General features: G+C 47.9%; 1 protein-coding gene across 4 annotated transcripts in view; it reads left to right on the forward strand.

Moving 5' to 3' along the window:
* CCNJL (cyclin J like) overlaps nt 1-17481 on the forward strand; it is a 64537-nt gene that overhangs the window by 21107 nt on the left and 25949 nt on the right. For all 4 annotated transcript variants that reach the window (XM_085001871.1, XM_085001870.1, XM_003359830.6 and 1 more), the window contains exon 3: nt 13971-14184. In XM_085001871.1, coding sequence (XP_084857997.1) covers nt 13971-14184 — 214 coding nt within the window. The remainder of the gene's footprint in view (nt 1-13970; nt 14185-17481) is intronic.

Raw genomic sequence — 17481 nt, forward strand, 5'->3', positions numbered from 1 at the left:
ATAAAGAAAACACAAACAGGGACTTCCCATTGTGGCACAGCAGAAGTGAACCCGAGTAGTATCCATGAGAATGTGGGTTTGATCCCTGGCCTAGCTCAGTGGGATAAGGATCCAGTGTTGCTGTGAGCTGTGGTGTAGGTCACAGACTCGGCTTGGATCTGGCATTGCTCTGGCTGTGGCATAGGCTGGCAGCTCCAGTTAGATCCCTGGCCTGGGAACTTCCATATGCCACAGGAGCGGTCATAAAAAAAAAAGATAAAAACAACAACAGGAGTTCCCATCATGGCGCAGCGGAAATGACTCTGACTAGGAACCCTGAGGTTGCAGGAGGTTCGATCCCTGGCCTCTCTCAGTGGGTTAAGGATCCGTTGTTGCCATGAGCTGTGGTGTAGGTCGCAGATGCAGCTCGGATCTGGCATTGCTATGGCTCTGGCGTAGGCTGACGGCTACAGCTCCGATTCGACCCCTAGCCTGATAACCTCCATATGCCGTGGGTGCGGCCCTAAAAAGACAAAAAACAAACAACAACAACAAAACACACAAACAAACCTAAACTATCCCATGGAGGCTCTCAAACATAATGTTAAGAGCATGGGGTCAGAAAGCCCAGGTTCAGATCCATGTTTTGTTAACCAGGTGGCCTTTAGCAAGTTCCTTAGCCCCTCTGAGCTGCCCTTGTTTGGTGTACTGGGAAGCTGATGATCCCTCAGCTCATGGGCCTGTTGGAGGATGAGAGGGTAAAATGCATGGAATGCAGTGCTGGCAAATGAGATAGAAGCTTTCAGATGGTATATACAATACCTCTGTATATATAAAATGGAAAGTCATATAAAACTGCTTATTATGGAGTTCCCGTCGTGGCGCAGTGGTTAACGAATCTGACTAGGAACCATGAGGTTGCGGGTTCGGTCCCTGCCCTTGCTCAGTGGGTTAATGATCCGGCATTGCCGTGAGCTGTGGTGTAGGTCGCAGACTCGGCTCGGATCCCGTGTTGCTGTGGCTCTGGCGATTCGACCCCTAGCCTGGGAACCTTCATATGCTGTGGGAGCGGCCTAAGAAATAGCAAAAAGACAAAAAAAAACTGCTTATTATAATGAGCAATTTCAAATACTCATGAAAACCAGAGGAAAGGTATAAAACTCAGAGAGCTGAATTCTGGGGGAAAGAGAGAACTCTGTCCTTGCCTTGGGGTGGCATGTGCCTCAGTCTACCCAACAGCAACAGAGGGTTACCAAAGAGGAGCCAGGTCTATGTTTACAGAGGAGTGGGAGCTGCCAAAGTTATATGTTATACCCACATATATATATGTATTAGATGGGGAGTTCCCGCCGGGACTCAGTGGATTAAAAACCTGACTAGTATCCTTGAGGTTGTGGGTTTGATTCCTGTCCTCACTGAGTGGATTAAGGAGCTGGTGTTGCTGTGACCTGCAGTGTAGGTCACATGTGACTTGGATCCTGAGTTGCTGTGGCATAGGCTGGCAGCTGCAGCTCAGATTTGACCCCTCACCTGGGAACTTCCATATGCTGTGGTTGTGGCCCTAAAAAGACCAATAAAAAAGAGAGAGAGAGAGAGATGGGACATGGGTGGGGATGTTAATCTTGGACAGAGTGTCTGGACCCTTCAGGGCAGCACACCCAGCACTCGGCTGCCCGGGGCTTTGTTGGCTGGCATCTGTGGCCTCTGGTGGCCCTTCTAGCCATGCGGAAATTCTTACCAAGGGCCATTCTGCAGGTGGAAGCTGTGGTTTTTAAGTTAACCCAGCAAAGTTTTCAGTTAATTTCTTGGTTTAAAATCATCAAATTATTAGGCATTGAGCCCAGAATTTTCGCCAGTCTTGCCTTGCAGATGCACTGGGATTTAATTTTCCCCAATACATTAGAGCCCAGCCGCCAGCATCCTAAAGCACCATTTATCAGAACAAGCTCTCTGGGATGTTGCTACTCTGCCTCCACCCAAAGGGTGGAAGGTGATAGTGGTCTGGGGATAAATAAATTTAACCTGGCATTTCTCAAAACCATGTAATTTTTTTCCCAAACAAATGTTTCAGGGTCTCTAATGGACCAATATATGACTTCTTTTCAGAAGAAGCAGTGTTGTATGTGGTGTTTCCCAAGCTAATGGCCCATGGAACCTTTTTCTTCAGGGACTGGGGTGTCATGGAACACACATCGAGAAGCATTACCTATGAAATGACCAAGTGAGGAGGGCATAATTTATAATTCCTGAAGCTCCCAGCCCTCTGTAAACACTGACCTGCTTCCTCCTTGGTAACCCTCTGTTGCTGTCGGGTAGATTGCGACACATGCCACCCCAAGGCAAGGACAGCGTTCTCTTTCCCTTGGAATTCAGCATCCCCAGTTTCTTGTCTCCCCCCCCCACCCCAATTACCAAGCTTTGTGTAATTTGAATTGGTTATTCAGATGAATAGTTTTTTTTTTTCTCTGTGAAGTGCATTTATTAAAAACCTAATGTTAACGTAGAAGATGAATAGTTTTCTTTAACCTAAGATCATGAGCAAAAAGCCTTTTCTCTTACCTTTTTTTTTTTCTTATTAGGGCTGCTCCTGCAGCATATGGAAGTTTTGAGGCTAGGGGTCGAATTGGAGCTACAGCTGCCAGCCTACACCACAGCCTTAGCAACTTGGGATCCAAGCGGTGTCTGGGACCTGCACCACAGTTCACAGCAACGCTGGATCCCCTACCCACTGAGTGAGGCCAGGGAACAAACCCGCATCCCCATGGATACTAGTCGGATTTGTTTCCGCTGCACCATGAAGGGAACTCACTCTTCTTACCTTTTCATTTCAAGCATTTGCGATTCCCCAGACTTGGAGCTTGGGTGAGGATTGAGTATCTCTTTGGTGTCAGGCATTGGGGTCGCAGAGCTGAACGAGAAGAACCCAGCCTCATGATGTCTACAGTCAAGGGCTGGGGAAGGATAGTGGATGGATGGACGGATGGATGGATGGATGGCAAGTCCTGGAGGCTCACGGACTATCCGACAGGGGCGTGAATAGGGAACACGCCTCAGAAGTGACTTTTAAGCTGAGATGGGAAGGAAGAGTGGGTTAAGAGTGAGGCAATTAGAAAGTAACACAGTACAGGACACCCAGGGGCCAAATGAAGACTTTGCTTCCTCCCGTAGTATGAAGAGAAACCAGGGTGACTGGCTGAACTTTCACAGTGCACGTGACCTTCAAAGCCCTCTGAGGTTCACCTCAAAATGTCAGCACATGGGCACAACAGTGAATTTTCTCCCCCGTCTGGGTTGGGGTCCCTGCCCAGCAGTCCTGGCTATGGGCTTGAGGTCTGTTGAACTGCACTTGGAGCTGGCCCTGCCCATGCTTCCAGGCACATCTGAGCTCAACACAGGTGTGGAGGACTTGCCCTCTCTGCTGAGGTCAGCACCTGTGTCGGGGAGGAGGAAGCCTGGGGTCCTGGAAGCCTATCCAGACAGCCCAGTTGCCTCTGTGTGTAGCTCGGTTTGGGTTTCTCTGGGTCATGATTCATTTGTCCCTGCCCTTTCTCAAAGCACTGTCCCTTTCAGATAATCCTCTTTCTGCTTCCGAAGCCTCAGGCAGAGCTTTTGGGCAGCAAGGACTTGAGTCTGTCTTGACACCCACCGCCATCCTCTCCCCCAGAATGGCACATCTGGTCTCCCTGGGGTTTCTCACTCGGGAGCCATCCCCTCTTCTGTTGGTTACCCCAGGGAAGGGTGCAGGACCATGTCAAAAAGACAGGGGAGGAGGGCAGAGACAGTACCAGGTAGAAAGATCCCCCCATTGGTGTTTGCTTGGGGTGCACCTGTATTCATCACAGAACAGCCCATTCATTCATTCATACATTCATTCACTCATTCAGCTGATACACATGCACCCTGTGTGTTGAATACCAAGGGTACAGCCAAGACCTGGAGAAAAGGGGCTCCCTCCCTCCTGGGGGTCACACTGTGGGTGGGTCGGGGAATAGAGGAACACTTGAATCAGCAGTAGCTACTGTTCATGGGAGGGAGCTGTGGCAGGGGAGGGGCCGGGGGAGATGGGAAGGAGGAATGTCCAAAATCGGGGTGTAGTTAGGTCACAGCTCAACCTTACGAGGTTTCTGAAGAGGGCGGGGGACGTGCTTGTAGGTGAGGATCCTGTTTTGTGAAAGTTTGCGCAGAGAAGCATCTGAAGAATCCATGTGAAACTTGATAGTACGTCTCTCTGCATCAGGAGTTATATGTGATATTTGTTATTCTTTTTTAGAAAATGTATTAGTGAACACGAAAAGGAAAGAAAAGAACACTACTCCAAGCTAGTGCCTTGGTGGGGCCTTTGCGTCTTGGAAGGATGAAATGGGATCTTTAGCCCTCGCTGGCACGGGGCATGCTATTGGTGAAAGACTAAGTTTGTCAGAGCAATGATGTAGGTTGCCAAGGAGTCCTCGGGCATCTAGTGGCTGTCTTCCAGTCACGCTCGCACCATTTTTCTCAAGCTGGAAACAGTAATTGAAATAATGAAGTGTTACACATAGAATGTTTTTAAAAATCTGCACAGTGTTGAAAAGCATGGGCGTAAAAATCATGTGGTATCGCAGCTCTCTGAGATAACCATTGGTTCACATTTTGGTGTATACCTAGTAGTTTTTTCCTAGTCTCATTGTTATTATTGTAAAAAATACGGTAAACTCCTGAGATAACAAAAGCAGGGTTTTTTTAAGGAACCCCATTCATGGCCATCTATCCCTGTGCCCCCCCACTCCTCGTCTCTACATATGCCTGAGGCTCAGCTGATGGGCCAGAGGTGGGAGGGAGAGTTTCGGGAAGCCTCTGCCTGCCCCTCTGCCTTTCCTCATCTTTGTCCTCCCCACTGATGCTTCTCTGCCGCCTGCCCCATGAGCAAGGTCACTCTGCCTGGCCGGTTCCTGCCCCCTTTCCACCCCGCCGGCTGCTCTCCTGTGTGCCTGCCAAGTGCCGGCCTAATCCAGGAGAGCTTCACAAGCCACCCCTCGTGGGCTGCCCTTTTGTTTCTGGAATCCGGGCTGCTCAGAGGAGGGGCTGGCTTTGTGCAGCCTGCTGCTGGCTGCCGTGGTCTTGAGCTGGCATAGGTCAAGAGTGCCTGAGGAGGAATGTGATCCTTAGAGCAAAGCCCTTGTAATGAATGCCTTTCCCCCCTAATTGGGTTAAGGGAGTAACCAGCTGGACTCTAAACCAAACAGGGCAGGCAGGCCGTTGTCCCGCATTGTTGTTCTTCTGCCAAAGAGTCGCCTGCTCTGAGGTGCAGGGGAGAAGCCAGGGCTTCTCATTTCCTTTGGCTCAGGGGTTCTGCAGAGCATGTGGGGTGGATGGGCTTCCTTTTCCACGCCCCCAGGCCCAGCTATAAATCCCCAGGTGGAATGTCTCATTCCACCCTCCAAAGCAGGTTCCTTTGAGAGCCCGACAAAGGCAGATAAGCTCAGTTTATCTGAGGTTTGATTGCCCAGTTTGAGGGAAAGGCCACTAACGCATGCTTGAGTGCTGTTAAGGGCCGGATACTTTATATAATGGCCTTGTGAGCCCCGGTTTTCAGATGGGGACCCTGGAGTTCAGAACTCACATGCCCGAGGTTAGTAAATAGTGGAGGCAAGACTCCACCCCAGGGAGTTCCGTTGAGGCTCAGTGGAAATGAATGGCATCCATGAGGATGCACGTTGGATCCCTGGCCTCACTCAGTGGGTTAAGGATCTGACGTTGCTTGGATCTGATGTTGTGGCAGCGGCTACAGATCTAATTCAACCCCTAGCCCAGGAGTCTCCATATCCCCTGGGTGTGGCCCTAAAAAAAGACTCTGCTCCAGAACTGCCTGACTTTACAATCCTCGCCAAGCTGCTCCCTCGTATGTGGCAGGGAGGGGTGCATTGGAACAGGAAGAGACGCCCCTGTGCTCATTCTTATTTTTTTAGTAGACTTCATTTTGTAGAGCAGTTTGAGGTTCACAGCCATGTTGAACACAAGGTACAGGGATTTTCCATACACCCCTGCCCCCCGCCCCAATGTACCCCCTCCTCCACTACCCACAACCCCCACCAAAGTGGTCCATTGGTTACAGTCATGGAACTTGTACAGGCACGTTGTCACACAGTTTCCATTGCGGTTCACTCTTGGTATTGTGCATTCTGTGAGTGAGGACAGATGTATCCGCCATCACAGTGCATACCGTGTAGTTTCACTGCCCTGTGAGCCCCTCGTCATCTCTCCCCCACCCAGCCCCTGGCCAACACTCATCCTTTTTCTTTCCCTCCACAATGTTTCCTTTTACAGTTGAGAGTCTTCAGTAGGTAGCCTTTTCAGACTGGCTTCTTTCAGTCCGTAATATGCGTGTAAGTTTCCTCCGTGCTTTTTTGATGGCTGGTCCTTCCCTCTGGCTTATACAGATTTTTTTTTTTCTTTTTAGGGCCGCACTTGCGGCATATGGAGGTTCCCAGACTAGGGGTCGAATCAGAGCTACAGCGGTTGGTGTACACCACAGCCACGCCAGATTTGAGCCGCGTCTGTGACCTACACCACAGCTCACGGTGACGCCGGATCCTTAACCCACTGAGCGAGGCCAGGGATGGAACCTGCAACCTCACGGTTCCTAGTTGGATTTGTTTCTGCTGCACCATGACGGGAATTCCCATACAGATATTTTTTTGAGCACCTGCCTCTGTGCCAGGCTCTGGGCACTGGGTAGATGGTATGGGCAGGATGAATGTGGCCCCTGTGCTATGGAACTCGTGTAGCAAGAAGTGGCACATAAATAAGTAAATACCTGGCCATGAAGAACCGTGTGCTGAGAGAGAGAACAGGGGACACCTGGTTTGGAACAATGAGGGGTCAGAGAGCCACTCTAAGGAAGTGACCTTTAGCCCTGTGTCAGGGGGATGGGGAACATCGCAGGCAGCTGTTGTCCTAGCTTTCTGCAGCCTGCCCACCCAGGAGACACCTTTTTCCAGGAAGCCCTTCCTGCTGACTCCTTCTCGAGCTGTTCTTGCCTGTTCCAAAGGTCCATAGCTTTTTTTTGTTTTATTCACCCCTGGCTTCCTGTGAAATCTGCACAGGCCAGTGGGCCCTTTTCCTAGAAGAGTGTTCAGAAAGACCTGCAGTGTGCTGTGTTGAGCTTCTCTTGACACAAGGGGGAATCCAGAGGGAGTAAAGCTTGGCTGGGCTGAGCTGAGCAGGGAGGGAAGTCAGGACATTGCGTATCTGACTTCTTGGGTTGGGGGCCTTTGAACTGCTTTGATGAGGGCAGCGCAGCCCAGGACAAAGGTCACTTAGCTAATTTCCGGCAGCTGCTGTCTATGGAGCACAAGGAATCTGTGACTGTGTTTGCTTCTTGGCAAGAGGAAATACCCAAGTAGGCTGCAGGCTTGTGGGGGCTGCTGGAAGATGGGGAAGGGGGGCCATCATTAGGGGGCTGCAGCCACACATTGGCTTCTACCAGCTATTACCAGCGGACTGGTTGTAGCCCAGCATGGACCTGGCTGAGAGAACCTCGCTCATGACCTCCCTGCCCATGTCAGCACCCTGCTGTAAAGCCTTTGCTGGCTCCCTGTTGCCCTCCTGGCAGGTTGGATACCTTAGTAGGACATACAAGCTGGGGCCCTGCCTACCCTCGCGGCCTGCTTTGTCCAGGTATACCCTCCCTGTCTGGCTGTTCCAAAGGCTTCAGATTCCCTAGTGTGGCCTTGCAGGTGCTGTTTTTCCTGCTGAGTTTCCTTTCCTTCTTGTATCTTCAATAGTTAGTTAATTCCTAGATGTCCTTTCAAAATTTGACTCAATAGATGTCTTCTCCTTGAAGTCCCCACTGACCTGCCACCCTACAGAGATGTCCACCCCTTCGTCTGGGGCCTAGGGCGTTCGGTGCTCAAGCTGCAGTCCCTCCCTCCTCCCCTCCCTCCCTTTACTCCTTCACTAGTTAGTTTGTGGGCCCCTGACCATGTCCTTGCCACACCAGCATGGTGGGAAAACAAGCATGAGCAGAAGCAGACCTTGATACCTGCCTTCAAGGAGCTTGAAGTCCCGTGGCGGCGACATGAATGCGTGAAGCAATGAAGATGAATAATACGCAAAGTCAGATATTTTCCTTAAGGAAGTTGATATTTTCTTCATGATTCAAAAAGTCTACAAATCCATGAGGTACCACCTCACACTGATCAGAATGGCCGTCATCAGGAAGTCTATAAATAACAAATGCTGGAGAGGGTGTGGAGAAAAGGGAACTCTCCTACACTGTTAGTGGGAATGTAAGTTGGTACAACCACTGTGCAAAATAGTATGGAAGAGATAACTCAGTAAACCAAATGTAGAATTACCATATGATCCAGAAATCCCACTCCTGGGCATATATCCAAACAAAACTTTCATTGAAAAAGATGCATGCACCCATATGTTCATTGCAGCACTGTTCACAATAGCCAAGACATGGAAACAGCCTAAATGTACATCAACAGATGAATGGATTAAGAAGATGCAGTACATATATGCAGTGGAATACTACTCAGCCATAAAGAAGAACAAAATAATGCCATTGCAGCAACATGGATAGAACTAGAGACTTCTAATCACTTGTGATAGAACATGATAGAGGATAATGTGAAAAAAAGAATATATATGTGTATATTTATATATGTAACTGGGGCACTTTGCTGTATAGCATAAATTGATGGAACATTGTCAATCAACTAATAAAAAATTAAAAAACAAAACAAAAAATCTACAAATAATAAATGCTGGAGAGGATGTGGAGAAAAGGAAACCGTCCCACGCTGTGAGTGGGAATGTAAATTGGTACAACCACTATGGAGAACAGTATGGAGGTTCCTTAAAAAACTAAAAATAGAGCTTCCACATGATCCAGCAATCCCATTCCTGGCATATATCCAGAAAAGAGGAAAGCTCTAACTCGAAAAGATGCATGCACTTCAATGTTCATAGCACCCTTATTCACAGTAGCCAAGAAGATATGGGGACAACCTAAATGTTCATCAACAGAAGAGTGGATAAAGAAGATGTGGTACATATATATGGTGGAATATTATCCAGCCATAAGGAAGAATTAAATCATACCATTTTCAGCAACATGGATGGACCTAGAGGTTATCATAGGTAAGTCAGACAGAGAAAGACAAAAATATCATATCACTTATATGTGAAATCTAAAAAAAATAATACAGATGAATTTCCCAATAGAAACAGATTCACAGACATAGAAAACAAACTTAGGGTTACTAAAAGGGAAAGCGGGGGGTAAACTAGGAGTATGGTATTAACAGATACATACTGCTATGTAAATAATAGATAAAAAAATAAGGATTTACTGTATTAGGTAATTATATTCAATATCTTATAATAAACTATAATGGAAAGAATCTGAAAAAATAAAAAGGACATGTATATGTATTCTTTATATATATGTATAAAAAACTGAATCACTTTATACCTGAAACTAACACAATATTTTATTTTATGTTATTTTATTTATTTTTTTGCTTTTTTAGGGCCACACCCTCAGCACAAGGAGGTTCCCAGGCTAGGGGTCGAATCAGAGCTACAGCTGCTGACCTATACCACAGCCACAGCAACATCAGATCCGAGCCGCATCTGCAACCTACACTACAGCTCACAGCAACTCCAGGTCCTTAACCCACTGAGTGAGGCCAAGGATTGAACTCACAGCCTCCTGGTTCCTAGTCGGTTTCATTTCTGCTGCACCACGAGGGGGACTCTTTTTTTTTTTTTTTTTTTTTTTTGTCTTTTTGCTTTTTCTAGGGCCGCTCCCGCAGCATATAGAGGTTCTCAGGCTAGGGGTCGAATTGGAGCTGTAGCTGCCAGCCCACGCCAGAGCCACAGCAACGCAGGATCTGACCCTGACGTCTGCAACCTACACCACAGCTCACAGCAACGCCGGATCCTTAACCCACTGAGCAAGGCGGGATCGAACCCGCAACCTCATGGTTCCTAGTCGGATTCGTTAACCACTGTGCCACGACAGGAACACCTCTTTTTTTTAAAAAAAAAAACACAATAGTTTAAATCAACTGTGCTTCAATAAAAATGACAAATTGTTTACTAAAAAAAAAAGATGTTCTCGGAAGTTCTCTTGGGATGCAGCGGGTTAAGGATCTGGCGTTTGTCACTGCAGTAGCTTGGGTCACTGCTGTGGCACAGGTTCAATCCCTGGCCCAGGAACTTCCACATGCTGCGGGAGCAACCAAAAAACAACAACAAAAAGATTTTCTGCATTATTTGAAAAAAATAAAAGGTTGAGGAAAAGGATACATTAAAATTCTTATGAGTTCCCTGATGGCACAGCAGGTTAAGGATCCAGCATTGTCATTGCTGTGGCTTGGGTCACTGCTGCGGCGTGGGTTCAATCCCTGGCCAGGGATCTTCCTCATGCCTTGGGCTCGGCCAAAACAAATTTTTTTTCTAGTCTCAGATCTATTACTAGTTGAGTCTCACATCTATTTCTAGTCTTAGATTATTACTGGTTGAGTAAAGCACTGAGGTGATAGGACTTTTTCAAACTTTTTCTTCATGTGCAAACAGTAGGAACAGGAAATAATTGATTCAGGCTTTGGGACCCTTCTGTGAGCCACAGCTCCAGGGTGCTGAGAGCTCTTCCTCAGGGAAGGGAGGGAGCTCCCCCAGTGCCCGTAACTTTCCTTCGTAGGTGTTGATCATGGTGGCATTCCAAAATTGCCATCTCTGTTTCTAAATGGGCCATAAACTCCATGAAAGTGGGTGATGTGTCCATTTTAATATGTGTGTGTGTGTATATATATATATATATATTTTTTTTTTTTTTTTTTTGTCTTTTGTCTTTTTAGGGCCCCACCTATGGTATATGGAGGTTCCCAGGCTAGGGGTCGAATCAAAGCTGTAGCTGCTGACCTTCGCAACAGCCACAGCAGTGCGGGATCTGAGCCACGTCTGTGACATACACCACAGCTCACAGCAAAGCTGGATCCTTAATCCACTGAGGGAGGCCAGAGATCAAACCTGTGTCCTCATGGTTGCCAGTCAGGTTTGTTAACCACGGAGCCACAACGGCAGCTCCCATCTTATTTTTTTTATAACAACTTTATTGAGATGCAATTCGCATACCGTAAAAGTCACCTTTTAAAAGTATGCATTCGGTTTTAGTGTGTTCCCAGAGTTGTGCAGTCATCCTACTATCTAATTTCAGAACATTTTCATCACCCCTGAAAAACCCCGTATCCATTAGAAGGTTGTGTGCTTCCAGTTCTCTTGGGTGTACCTCAAGGATTGGAATTTCTGGGTCGTGTGGTAACTGTGTCTCACATCTTGAGGAACTGCCAGATAGTTTTCCACAATGGCTGTATGATTTTACTCTCCCACTAGCACTATATGAGCCTTCCAGTTTGTCTCCATCCTCATGAACACTTTGTTTATTTTCCGTTTTTGCTTTTTGTTTTTTTGGCCGCATCCCCAACATGTGGAAGTTCCCAGGCCAGGGATAGAACCCCCACCACAGCAGCAACCCAGACTGCTGCTGTGAAAACTCCATATCCTTAACCTGCTGCACTACAAGGGAACTCCCTGTTTTTCTTTTTCTAATAGACATTCTGATGGGTGTGAGGTGGTGTCTCACTGTGGTTTTGATTTTTCATTTCCCTGAAGATAAGTAATATTGAGCATCTTCTCATGTGCTTATTGGCAGTGTCTTTATCTTTTCGGAAAAAATATCTATTCAGTCCTTTGCCCATTTTTAAATTGGTTTTTTTGTCTTTTTATTGCTGAGTTGTTAGAGTTCTGAATATATTCTGAATTGGAGTCTCTCATTGATATATGATTTCCAAACATTTTCTCCCATCCCATGGGTTGTCTTTTCATTTTCTTGATGATATCTTTTGAAAGCTTACAATTTTGAAATCTTTAGTTACGTTGTTTTTTTTTCTTTGTTCTGCTTTGGATGTCATATCAAAGAAACCATTGCCTAATCTAGTCATAAAGATTTGCTCCTGTTTTTTTCCAAGAGTTTTCTAGATTTTCTAACACATTTAGGTCTGTGTCTGACTCATTCCAGAGTGTACTCCCAGTGCCTAGAGTAATACCTGATATGTAGAAGGTAGTTGATACCTACTGAGTGAAATGAATGAATTGTCATCTCTCGGTTTTTTGTTTGTTTGTTTGTTTTGTTTTTGTCTTTTTAGGTCCTCACCTGCAGCATATGAAAGTTCTCAGGCTAGGAGTTGAATCAGAGCTGTAGCTGTCAGCCTGCACCACAGCTCACAGCAACGCCGGATCCTTAACCCATGGAGCAAGGCCAGGGATCAAACCTGCATCCTCATGGTTACTAGTTGGGTTCACTACTCCTGAGCCAAGACTGTAACTCCAACTGATTTTTCTTGAATGAGTGAATAAATAGTTGTCTCCTGGTCCCAGAGCCGTTGCTACTTAAGTAAAGGCCCGGGGCTAAGAGAGGGCTTGACGGGGACGAGCACCCGTTTGTTTAGGTCTCCTCCCCAGCGAACCTGCCCTCATAATTCCTTTTCTGCCAGCGTCTCCTTTCCTGTTTTTCCTCAGTTCTGCTTCTCTTTAGTTTCCCTATTTGGCAAAATGTTGCCAAGACATTTCCTAAATAAAATGTGCCTGGTCTCCTTTGGTTAAATTATAAATATGGTTGATACACAATAAAAGTTTTTCCATCTAAAAGTCTTGATTGGGAGTTCCTGTTGTGGCTTAGCAGAAACAAATCTGACTAGCATCCTTGAGGATGCAGGTTCAATCCCTGGCTTCGCTTAGTGGGTTAAGGACCCGGTGTTGCCATGAGCTGCGGTGTAGGTCGCAGATGCAGCTTGGATCTGACCTTGCTGTGGCTGTGGTATAGGCCATCAGCTACAGCTCCAATTGGACCCCTAGCCTGGGAACCTCCAAATGCTGTGGGGGTAGCACTAAAAAGCAAAAAAAAAAAAAAAAAAAAAAAAGAAAAAATGAAAAATCTTGGGTGACATTTCTCTTGTCGGTTTTTCTTGTGTTAGACTAATAATTCATATGACACAGCATAAATTACAAAGGAAAAGTCACCTCCTCTGGAGGAGGAGGTGCACGTTAGGAAAAAAAAATCTGTGTATGGAAAGAAAACACAGCTAAAATGTCAGCATTTAATGGGAGTTCTTTGTACTCTCATTTTAACAACTTTTTTTACATTTAGTTTTTTCAAAACAGTGTCTCTCATAATCCCACCCTTAGAGGGAATGAAGCCGAGGACCCTGAGAGGTTCACATGTGTGTTTCGTTTAGTTCTCAGCTCTCAATGGGAGGAAATGACAGTGAGAATGGGTTGACCAAGGCCGTACATCCTGATTCAGTACAAGAACCAGAATTTGGGCATGGGTTTCCAACTCAAAGCCTACATGGTTTTTTTGAGGGTTTTTTTTTTTTTTTTTTTGGCTTTTTAGGGCATCCCCTGTGGCATATGGAGGGTCCCAGGCTAGGAGTTAAATTGCGCTGCAGCTGCCAGCTTATACCACAGCCACAGCAATGCAGGATCCAAGCTGCATCTGTGACCTACACCACAGGTCACGGCAATGCTGGATCCTTAACCCGCTGAGCGAGGCCAGGAATCAAACCCATTTCCTCGTGGATACTAGTTGGGTTCATTTCCGCTGCACCACAGCGGGAACTCTGATGCCTACATGTTTCATGGCCTCTTGCATCTCAGATAGTCAGCCTTTCCCTGGAAATGATGGGCTTCTTTGAGCCAAGCTGGTGGTCTCTTTCATCTGCCTCTGCCATCATGTTCCTGACACTTGACGAAGCCTGTGCTCAGTGAGGGCAGATGGAGGTGATCCAGGGGTGTCTAAAATAGAGGGGCTACCATCCTGGAAACTTTGAAGGAAAACGAAGAGGGTATGGAGGGAATCGATGCCCACTCACCAGCTGGCAGGTGGGCCTCTGAGACCCTCTAGAGGCAGCCCTGACCTTCTGCCCTGCCTGTTCTAGGAGCTGAAGCTGCCTGCCTTCCGAGCCCACTCCCCTCTCCTGAAGAGCCGCCGGTTCTTTGTTGACATCTTGACCCTGCTGAGCAGCCACTGCCAGCTGTGCCCTGCTGCCCGGCACCTGGCCGTCTACCTGCTGGACCACTTCCTGGATCGCTATAACATCAGCACCTCTAAGCAGCTGTACGCCGTGGCGGTCTCCTGTCTCCTGCTTGCAAGTATGTGGAACCTGCTTCCTTCCCCATGCTCTGTCCTCCCACTCAGTGATCCCAGGCCCTTGAGAATCATTCTGTATTTCATGGTGTTTGTGTGTCTTCTGTGTTCATCCTTAGCTGAATGCTGTAGTATTAATAATCAGTGTTTTCTTTAGCATCTGTAATGCACCAGGCTGAGAGATAAGGATTTTAGCAGATTGATCTTAATCCAGTGACCCTAGAAGACACATACTTTTAGTACTCCATTTCACCAAGGCACAGAGAGGTTAAGAAATTTGCCTTGGGGAGTTCCCGTCGTGGAGCAGCGGAAACGAATCCGACTAGGAACCATGAGGTTGCGGGTTCGATCCCTGTCCTTGCTCAGTGGGGTAATGATCCGGCGTTGCCGTGAGCTGTGGTGCAGGTTGTGGTGTAGGCCAGCGGCTACAGCTCCGATTCGACCCCTAGCCTGGGAACCTCCATGTGCTGCGAGAGCAGCCCAAGAAATGCCAAAAAGACAAAATATATATATATATATTAAAAAAAAAAAAAAAAAAAGGAAATTTGCCTTGGGTCACACAGCTCATCCATAGCAGACAGGATTTGAGCTCAGAACTGCATGATATCAGAACCTGTGTCTTAGCCCCATGTCAGCTGCTTTCTGGTATAGGGCCTCTCTGAATGTGCTGGCGGGTGTGGGGGGGAAACGTAGCACGTACTGTTCTTAGAGGTTTTTAGAAGCGTGACTGCTTCGTGAGGCTCAAGCAGGACCCATTATGTAGTCTCAGGCTTGGGCATAGGTCTCTTCCAGTGAGGCCTCACTAAAAACACAGCATAGCTTTGACCATCTATCTGCCTTGGTAGGAAGAACTACATGAATGTGCTGCTCTTCTCGTCATCTGCTTAAAACACTGTCTGCCATGCCACCCTGCCACTTAAAATCCCCCCTGGTTTATTGACAGTCTTAGGGTAAGGATCAGCCATCAGGGTCCTGCCTCACTGACCTCATGCTTTTCTGCCCTCCATCCTTGGGTTCCAGCCAAGCGCTTCCCATTCCCTCCCTCTGCCATCTGGTCCTGGTTAAAAGTCATGCAGGCCCCTCACTCAAGCCTCGCACGTGCATTCTGGAGAAAGCTTCCCCACTGCCCTGGGCAGGTGAGGTGTCCCTGAGGTACAGCCCCATGGCCTCGTGGACTTTTCATTAACACCTTCCTCCCCCACTAAGCAGTACATAGACCTCAAAAATAATATTTATGGGAGTTCTCGTCATGGCTCAGTGGTAACGAACCCAACTAGTATCCATGAGGACTCCGGTTCAATCCTTGGCCTCGCTCAGTGAGTTAAGGATCTGGTGTTGCCGTGCCCTGTGGTGTAGGTCGCAGACAGGGCTCGGATCGGACGTTGCTGTGGCTGGGGCGCAGGCCTGCAGTTATAGCTCTGATTGGACCCCTAGCCCGGGAACTTCCATATGCCGCAGGTGAGGCCCTAAAAAGGCAAAACAACAACAACAACAAAAATCATGTACTGAAGGAAATGAACGGAGCCGGGTACTCTCTTAGAGCCTGACTTCCACGCTCCTCTAGGCTGCCCTCCATGCTCAGGAGCAGAACACCCCAGAGTGGCCAGCTGCAGCTCTGTTTCCTTGACATAGAGCATTTTCTCCTTGAAATTCAGTCGGTCAGTTTGTACCTTCTCCTCTTCAGTATGTTATTGTCCTATTTTATTGTACGAGCCCCTCCCCAGTCCTTGATTCCCACTGATGCTTCGAGAAGATGGTGCCCATTTTCTCCGGTGGCTTTGTCTGTCCTGGGCACGCTGCTGGGAACCCCCCAGCTCACTCACCCAGCTCCACGTGCATGGCTTTAGAGTTTTCAGAATTCTGCCTTGTTTTCCACCCTGGCATCTTTTCACCTGCTGTTACTTTAATCCCTTTGGCAACTTCAGGTTTTCAGCCTCCTGATTTGTGGGTTTTTTTGCCTCGGGCCAGCTGGATTTCCCATGTTATACAGCACAGCCTCTCTTGCTGGGAGTCCGGCCTGCCCTGTACTTCAAAGTCCCAAACCAACACTCAGCTCTCCCTCATTTGGGAAAGAGATGGGGGGGGGGGTTGCAAGACGTCCCCGTCAGTGGAGGGCAGGGTAGGCATCGCATTTCGGGGGGGGGCAGAGGAGTCTGTGATGTGGCCTCTGGCCTGCTGCTGTCTGTGATCTGTGGGCTGCACTGAGGCCCCTGGGGGCAGGGGACTTGGATTTCCATGGGGCCGCCAAAGCTCCCTGGTGTCTGTCTGGGGGGACTGGGGTGGTGGGTGCACACTGGGGACTCCTTTGTGCTGCTGCCGCTGAGGCAGAGGGAGGGGGCCTTTCAGAGGGAGAGGCAGGTGCCCTCACCCTCATGTCTGAGGGTAGCAGCCGGCCTCAGGCAGGCGGCAGGGAAGGATTTTTCAGGACACCTGCCATATGCTCAGAGGCCCCAGGAAAGAAAAGTTTCCATGACAGCCTGAAATCCTATTCATTCCCCCCTCCTCTCCCCAGGCTGACTGTCAGCCACAAGGGGAGGTCACCTTGCCTCAGGAAGTTTTGAGTTCTCATTTCTTAGCAGATAACTCCTAGATGAGAAGGGTGACAGTTTTTCTTGCCTCCAGCTGTCCTTTCTTAGGTTTTTAGAACTTCTTCTAAGTGAGGGCCTTTGCATAGATGGAACTCTCTCACCTACACACACCCCTTTCTGCCCTTATAAGACATGGCCCAGGAGGGCTCGTGTCTCCAGGCCTGTGGAAGGAGGCAGAAAAGCAAGAGCTTATAGGTTGTTGTGTGCAGACCAGTGGCGGGACCACCCTTTGCCTCTCTGTGACCAGACTGACTGCATTCCCTTCCTTAACACAGGAGAGAATCCTAATAAATATAACCTAGATATAAATACACCACAGAGGAGCCCCCGTTGTGGCTCAGAGGGTTAAGAAACTGATTACTATCCTTGATTCCTGGCCTCCCTCAGTGGGTTAAGGATCTGGTGTTGCTGCACACTGCGGCGTGGGTCCCAGATGCGGCTCGGATCCAGATATTGCCCTGGCTATGATGTAGGCCTGCGCCTGCAGCTGCAGCTGTGATTCAACCCCTAGCCTGGAAACATCCATAGGCCGCAGGTGCGGACCTAGAAAAAGAAGAAAAATATATACCATAGAGTAGAGCCACTCTCTTCTTCAGTCTTTCATCTTTTATGGCAACCCTCCCCACCTGTCTTATTATTGTTGTTGAATTCGGAGGATAATTTGTCAACATAGAAATCCCCCAACGTGTAGGTGAGTTGGCTCTGACAGTCCCA

This window comes from Sus scrofa, chromosome 16, assembly GCF_054392235.1.
Source record: "Sus scrofa isolate SSC_HxYL_T2T_F1_AM1 chromosome 16, Sscrofa_HxYL_maternal_Yorkshire_Landrace_v2.0, whole genome shotgun sequence".
Lineage (NCBI taxonomy): Eukaryota > Metazoa > Chordata > Mammalia > Artiodactyla > Suidae > Sus > Sus scrofa.